This window comes from Pipistrellus hanaki (assembly GCF_964339955.1).
Source record: "Pipistrellus hanaki genome assembly, chromosome: 2".
In the NCBI taxonomy this organism is placed as follows: Eukaryota; Metazoa; Chordata; class Mammalia; order Chiroptera; family Vespertilionidae; genus Pipistrellus; species Pipistrellus hanaki.
This window is the reverse complement of record NC_140504.1, coordinates 137,577,294-137,585,362: the sequence shown is the minus strand read 5'-3', so window position 1 is coordinate 137,585,362 and position 8,069 is coordinate 137,577,294. Positions and strand designations below refer to the sequence as shown.

At 35.5% G+C, this 8,069-nt stretch overlaps 1 protein-coding gene across 4 annotated transcripts in view; it reads right to left on the bottom strand.

Moving 5' to 3' along the window:
* Positions 1–337: 337 nt before the first annotated feature.
* The window catches only part of KYAT3 (kynurenine aminotransferase 3), a 47,381-nt gene continuing 39,649 nt past the window's right edge, over positions 338–8,069 (bottom strand). For all 4 annotated transcript variants that reach the window (XM_084872616.1, XM_084872617.1, XM_084872618.1 and 1 more), the window contains 3 exons: positions 4,187–4,263; positions 3,841–3,927; positions 338–693 (listed from right to left, as the gene is read on the bottom strand). In XM_084872616.1, coding sequence (XP_084728742.1) covers positions 631–693; positions 3,841–3,927; positions 4,187–4,263 — 227 coding nt within the window. In that variant the 3' untranslated portion in view covers positions 338–630. The remainder of the gene's footprint in view (positions 694–3,840; positions 3,928–4,186; positions 4,264–8,069) is intronic.

Below are 8,069 nucleotides of genomic sequence, written 5' to 3'. Positions count from 1 at the left end.
GGTGTGGCAAAGGGAGTGGGTGGCTGAAGTGGAAGTGAACATCACCAGAGATGGGAAGGTCAAAGTACCGAAAGCTGAGCTAACCCATGTGGACCTTGAAGCCATCTCAGATTATGGCCTTACTGGGATAGAGGCAAAACTGTGAGCACAGTTCAAAGTCAGTGAAGGGGAAGGAACTACCGGTGGGTAGATAAAGCAAAAATATGAAGTCGAGGAGGGTGTAACTGGTTAAGAGTTTTTACATGGTGGTGAAGAAGTAAAATTGGATAAAAAGGGTTGAATATTTGTTTGCTAGGCTCTACATACTTCAGTCCATTTAATCTTTACACACAACTCATAAACTTCATATAACATAGGTGCTACTTTTATTCCCCTTTATAAAGAAACTGAAGCACACAGAGGTTAAGCATAAACCAGCATTTCACATTTCTTACCCACAATGCTATATTGATTCCCGTAAAAGGCTAGTGGAAAGTGTTTAATACATTTCAATTTGCTTGGAAAAAACAATGAAAATATTTCTTTAAATTTTATTTGTATTAAAATATTTGTTTTTGCAATATCCAGTGAGTGGCAGTACTAATACAATTCTAGGTCATCTAATAGAAATAGTAAAGCAGTTTGCAGTTATCAAGACTTCTGTCTACTCCATGCCTTGATGATTTCTTCAGCAGCATCTAGTGTACTGTCTTTCTGTAAATAAATGAAATAATTGTCATTACATATAAAAATAAATTCAAGATGAAGTGAATATTTAAATATAAAAATGCATAACTCTGAATGCCACCTCCAACTCCACTTCCAACTGAACTGAACCCCAGTTCCTGGCTCATTGGGGGAGAGCCTAGACTGTTTTGTAGCAGGCAAAACTCGAGGACACCTTTCTCTCAGAGGTGCTTGCAGCGAGTACTGAAGGACCCTGGGGAATACTGAGACTCAGGAGCCGCATAGGGTGAGGTTGACGGAAGCCAAGGCTGTAGGTTCTACCCTGAAACCCCGCCCCATCCAAGCAGAGACTTTTTATGCTACCATCTCAGGGAAGCTGCGAAAATGCTGAGACAAGAAAATAGATCACAAATGAAAGAAATGGAAGACAAAAAGTGACTGGATATAGAGTTCAAATCTAAGCTTATAAGGTTTTTCAACAATTTCCTAGAAAAGGTCGATAAGACCTATGAGGATATGAAAAGGGATCAACTAGAATTAATAAGGAATCAACAAGAAATAATAAGGGATCAACAAGAAATAATAAGGGATCAACAAGAGATAAAGAATACATTGTCTGAAATAAAAAAATATTATACAGAGTCCTAAAAACAGAATGGAAGATCGCAAGAATCAAGTCAAAGATTTGGAACAAAAAGAGCCAGAAGACACTCCTCCACAGAAGCAAGAAGGCAAGAGAATCCAGAAAATTGAAGATAATGTAAGAAACCTCTGGGACAACTTCAAGCGAACCAACATCAGAATTATGGGAGTCCCAGAAGATGAGAGAGAGCAAGATATCGAAAACATACTGAAAGAAATAGTGACAGAAAACTTCCCCCACCTGGTGAAAGAATTAGACTTACAAGTCCAGGAAGTGCACAGAACTCCAAACAAAAGGAATCCAAAGAGGACCACACCAAGACACATCATAATTAAAATTCCAAGAGCAAAAGACAAAGAGAGAATATTAAAAGCAGCAAGAGCAAAGCAGGTAGTTACCTATAAAGGAGCACCCATACGATTGTCAGCTGATTTCTCAACAGAAACCATGCAGGCCAGATGGGAATGGCAAGAAATATTCAAGGTGATGAATAGTAAGAACCTACAGCTAAAAGTACCCAGCAAAGCTATCTCTCAGAATCGAAGGCCAGATAAAGAGCTTCACTAATAAAAAAAAAAAAGCTAAAGGAGATCATTACCACCAAACCAGAATTTTTATGAATTGCTGAAGGGGGTTCTTTCGGAAGAGAAAGTAAATAAAGATAAAAACTATGAACAACAATATGTAACTATCAACAGGTGAATCTAAAAACCAAGGAAATTAAAAAAAAAATCTGATGAACAATATTAACTGTTGAATATAATAGAATCAGAGGTATGGAAGGGGAGTGAACTGACAATTCTTTGGGAAAAGGGGAGAGGGGGATGTGGGAAGAGACTGAACATAAACTGTGCACCTATGGATGAGGACAATGGGGGGTGGGGAAAGGGCAGAGAGTGGGGTGGGAACCTGGTGGAGGGGAGCAATGGAGGGGGGGTGGGGAAGAGGAACATTTGTAATAATATGAACAATAAAGATTTACTTAAAAAAATGTTGATATTGTTAGGTTGTTAATATTCATATTCTACTATGGGGAGTCTTCCATAGTCTGTAGGTTGTCTCTAAAACTTGAAAACAATGTTTATATCAATCTGATTAGGTTTACAGATGGACGTGTTGGTGTAGAGTGCTTTAATGCCAGAATGACTGTTTTCAGTAGCAATCACATATTAAAAACTGCAATAATAAATTCAGATTTTTTTCACAGATCTGATGATAAATACTTTCAGCTTTTATTTATCAGTTATGTATATATAATTTTCAGTTTTAATTGATATTTTTCCTACATATAGAATTATGGGCTGATCTATTTTTTTTTTTTTTTTTTTTTTAATGCCAGCATTTTGAAGATGTCATTTCATTGTAACCTGGTCTTCATTGTTTCTAATAAGTAGTTAGGTAACACTCATATCTATTCCTGTGCTTGTGAAGTTTAGTTTTTCTCTGGCTGCTTTCAAAATCTTATCATTACCTTTGGTTTGTAGCAGTTTGATTATGGTGTGTCTAGGCATGGGGTTGTTGTTTTTTTGGTATATCCTGTGTGGTTCACTGAACTTTTATTTTTCAAAAATATATTTCTTTATTGATTTCAGAGAGGAAGGGAGAGGGAGAGAGAGAGATAGAAACACCAATGATTAGAGAGAATCATTGATTGGCTACCTACTGCATGCTGGGGATTGAGCCTACAACCCAGCCATGTGCTCTTGGCCAGTATCAAACCTGGGACCCTTCAGTCTGCAGGCCGGTGCTCTATCCACTGAGCCAAACCTGCTAGGGCATGAACTTTTAGATTTATAGGTTGCTTTACACCAAATCTGGAAACATTTTGGCCATTATTTCTTAAGAGATTTTTTTTCTGTTACATTCTCTCTCTCTCTCTCTCTCTCTCTCTCTCTCTCTCTCTCTCTCTGTACTCCAATTACATGCAAACTGTCACTTGATATTGCCTCACAAATGTGAGGCTCTGTTATTTTTCAAAAGTAACTTCCTTCTCTGTTCTTCAGATTGAATAATTCCTATGGATCTGTATTCAAGTGGACCCTTTCTTTTCTGTCATTCTCAATGTTTTATGTTTAATGCCACATATATATTTTCTTATCAGATACCACTCTTTAGTTCTTGAATTTCCACTTGATTATTTTAATCTGTCAATATTTCCTTTACATACTTATAAAATCTGCTTACTTATAATATATGCTTAAAAATCCTTGTCTACTACTTTCTCTATCTGGGTCACCTTGAGATATATTTCTATTGACTGCTTTATTTCCTTTATTAAGGGTCATCATTTTTTTGAGTCTCCACATGTTTAGAAAGTTTTGATTGCATGCTAGCCATTGTAATGTTATATGGTAAGAAGTCTGATTATGTTTAAACTCGACACTTATTCTGGTACGCAATTAATTGCAACTAGACAAAATTTAAAAATTGCTCTATAAGCACATCATGTCTAGAAAGAAAAAAATGGTGATTTATATATAAAAAGGAAAGACATTATAAGTATTTTTTTTTTAGTAGAACAGAAAACTTACTTTAATAAAGCAAAATCGCACAAACTTCTCAAATTGTAATTTGGTCTCTTTGTTACAGAATGCTGAAACTGGGATGGCTGAGAGTTTCTAAAAAATAAACAGGAAGGTAAAATAAGAAAACTACTTACATTTCACATATTAATCCTAAACATTAGAAAATATTGATACTTCTAAGTATTCGTAACAATTTCAGGGAAAAAAGAGATTAAAAAATTCTCCAAATAGGCACTTGTGGAATATCACGTAACAAAACTATAGTTAACATTGTTCAAAGCATGTCAGCAGGTCTCCTTCATAAATTAACTATAAAATACAGCAGGATATTGCAAAGGCCAATAACTTTTACCTTATTTTTAGTCATCCATTTCACAAATTTATAGTCATAAGGTTCATTGCTGTTCTTCATATCAGAAAGGTCTGCATCTAAAACAATGAAAATTAGATAACCTATGTATTACACCTGAGCCAATATGTATTTAATTTAAGCCTGTTAAATTCAAATTTATCTTATGAGATATTCACAAAATCTGCTAAAGTCTCATATTGCACATGGTGGAGTGGAAAGCGAGATGCCATAGATTAGCTTTAACTATTCTCTATGGCAGTACTCAAATTGCATTTGATTGATCATATTTGTGCATTCACCCCTTAGCCCTGGAAGAGAGTAGAAAGGGGAAGAAAAGAAGTGTTGCCTTTCCACCTAGAAATAATATAAAAGTCTGTGATCATTATTAAGAAAATGGCATCTAAATTTATATTCATCATAACATTTATGCCTGCAAAAAGTCATTGGCAAAGGAAAAGTGTCTGTATTGCAATCTACCATTATCCCTAAATCCTAGGTTAGTGTCTAGCATATAAGCAATAAAAAGCGTATTTGTTGAATGAGTAGACTAATATTATTCACTACAGGCCCAGCACATGAAATTCATGCGTGGGTATGGTCCCTAGGCCTGGCCTGCAATCAGGGCCATTTTCCCCGGCTGCCTGCAGCCATCCCTGCCACCCACCCCTGGTTCCCTGTTCGCCATTGGGCGATGGAGCCTGCTGGCCAGGGAGAGGGACTGAGAGGTCAGTTGTTTCCCCTCATTGGCCAGCTCCAACCCCATCACGGGTTGCCCTCTGTGTGTGGCGTGACTGTTGGGACAGGGGCCTTGGCCTGGCGCCGGCCGTGTCCCCCACCTCCCACCCTTGGTTCCCCATTTGCCATTCGGTGATGGGAGCCTTTTGGCTGGGGAAAGGGACTATGAGGTGATCAGTGCACCTCATAGTGACTGGTCGAGTGGCTGTTCTGCTGTTAAAGTCCATTTGCCTATTACCCTTTTATTATTGTATATAGGATTATTTGTAAAGGGAAAAATATCTGTGTCGATCTTCCAAGTGATATCTTCTATTGTTTATCTCTTTTTTACTCACATTATGCTTTAAAAAAATGTTAAATTTGGGGAAAATATGTATTCCTATTCTTATGTCTTGCTCCAATCTTGCATTCAGGTCTGGGCTAGATATTTCTCTGGCATTTAGCTTCAGCAATTCATATTTCATATTGTTTCAATTTCATTGATTTGTACTCTTAGATCATTTTGAATGGCAGAAAGCTATTTTGATGATTACTATAATCATTTAAATTTTATAATTTATTGTTCAAAACAGATTGAGACAGTTTCCTTTCTTTGTTTCCCCCCACTGAATACTACTGGGTCTCTTCACTTAATGGTGTAAAAACCTTGACATTGAAGAAAGTTTCACTTATATTTAAAAAAAAAAATCTTAATATGTTTTTACTTAATGATTTTTATTTCTAATCTCTCCTGTGCTTTCAAGACCATAACAATCTCATATAATAATGCTAATAATATATACTACCATTTATTGAGCATTTACTATTTGCTAAGCATGTTAGATAATTCTCTCATTTATTTGTCTTACAATTCTAAGAGTTAGCTATAATCTTCACTTTATAGATGAGGAAATTAAATCACTATTTCAAGTATTTCACACATATGTATATGTAATTAATTATTTCATTATATATAGTTAAGTATTTCACACACACACACACACACACACACACACACACATATATATATATATATGTAATCAAGTGTTTCATATATATGTATATATGTAGTTAATTCATTTTTGGCTCTAACAAAAAAAAGATCACTTTGAAAAGTTAACTGTAAATTATGTGAAAACTCCATGTGATAAGTATACAACAGTAGTGTATTCAAAGGTAACCCAGAGAAAGGAGTGATGACCTATAGCAATAGGAGGAAGTAAAGGAGGATATTAACTAACTGCAATTGATACTAGCTGTACTACTTGTTCTAGTAAAGCTTAGAAAAGAGGAATTCATTGCTGTGGTGCTTAAAAGGAAAGGAGGGAATAAATATAATTCTAAATATTTGATAGTTATAAGAAAGCTAGAATCTATTTCTTTTGAAAACTTAAGTCAGAATTCCTCAAATAAACTAAAAATATTTACTAAAGGTACAAGTTTGAACCATATTATAATAGCATTTGGGTATTTAAGTAATCTATGAAAATCAAAATTGGTTTTTGTATTCCCATTCTCTCTTCAATAATTTTGGACCTTACTATCCCACTAAAACAACTGTAATAATCTTCTACTTGTCATCTTATCTTCTAATCAAATGTTTCCATTTTTAGTTCTAGGATGAAGGTCACTGGTCTGCTTAGTATGGCAGAAAAAAACCCCACACAGTTCCTTGGTGAGGGCATGGATCTCAGAGTTCAGAGCCCAGCTCTGCTACTTATTAGTTGATTAACTTCAGTAAATTTCTTGATTCTCTATTTCATTTTTCTCACCTATCAAGGAGGATATAATAGCACCAATCTCATTGGTCTTTAGTGAGAATATGACATTGTTGTGGAGTAAAGGTGAGTGAATGACCACTGGAGTCCAGAACAAATTAAAATTGAGGGAGCCTTTATTAGCCAGCGACTGCTCTGCCTTTATCCACGCAGGAAGTCCAGAGAACAGCAGCGACTCTTCGTGTAGGACCGCTTTTAAGCCTATTTACCACATCCTGTTTTTGCAGAACAAGCAACCCAAGACAAAACGGTTTTTCCTAAGCAACACCAGGATCATGCCATTGACGACCATGTTATTTACAGGGTCATCCTGTTCTTCAGAAAGCTGACAGTGTTCTGGGAAAGAAGGCCTACGTGCTGGGAAGGGGCCATGAGACCGTATCTCAAGGCCTGGCCTGGTGTCAGCACTGACAACTCTATCTGGGGCATAGTCCACAGCCTCACTAGTGCTCAAAAATTCCCACTCTCTAACAACATTTGTAAGGCTCTTAGGATAATACCTACTATATCATAAATGCTCAAAAATATTAATCAGTTAGTGATTGCTATGAATTTTAAAGGGAAGTCTTTACTATGTTCAAGTACTTTATGGTTTGTTTTTATTTTCAAGCTACTATCAAATGAGTTTTGTTGTTTTTAGTATATGGTGGAACTGCCTCTAGTACATGGAAGAATTTTTACATTCAAATTAATCTGAGCAAAGATGAACGAGTAAAATAAAAGAAACTTGTCTTCGTATATAGAAGAGTCTTAGAGACATTACATTTGCCCCCACAAGTGAAGGAGGACAAGGAAAAAGAAAGTTTTCTTTTTTCCATCATTACAAAAAGTTTTCTAACCAAAATCCTTTCTGTTCTTATTACAACCACACTAGTTCAAGATCTAAGATTTAAACTAGTGTTTTATGCAGGACTGATTGACTAAATATAGAATGGGAAACTGTTTAAGAGCTTAATGCAAAATATATAAGCAAAAGTTGCATCATTGTCCTTTTGATGTTCAATATCACAATGTGTTAAATTCTTTTTAGGATTTACTATCTCAAAAAGTTTGGTTTCAGGAAAGAATTATTCTCATCTAAAAAGTTGTTGGGCTTCCTTTTATTCAACAGTTATGTAACTAATTCCATTTGCTGCTGCAAAGTTTGGTCTTGAGTTAATAATGCCAATTACAATCCTAAGTAAACCTAGGTAGACTGAAATATTTATTTTTTTCATCCTCCAATGATTTATTTTATATTATAAGTAAACACACACATTATTGTATAAATGACTTCTTCTTTCTTTAAAAAGATGATTTTCTTTATTTCAGAATTAGGCCTTACTTTGGATTTGAGTAAGTGCAAGCCACAGTGCTCTGCTCATGTAAAGGGCTTAATATAAATGGGTCAA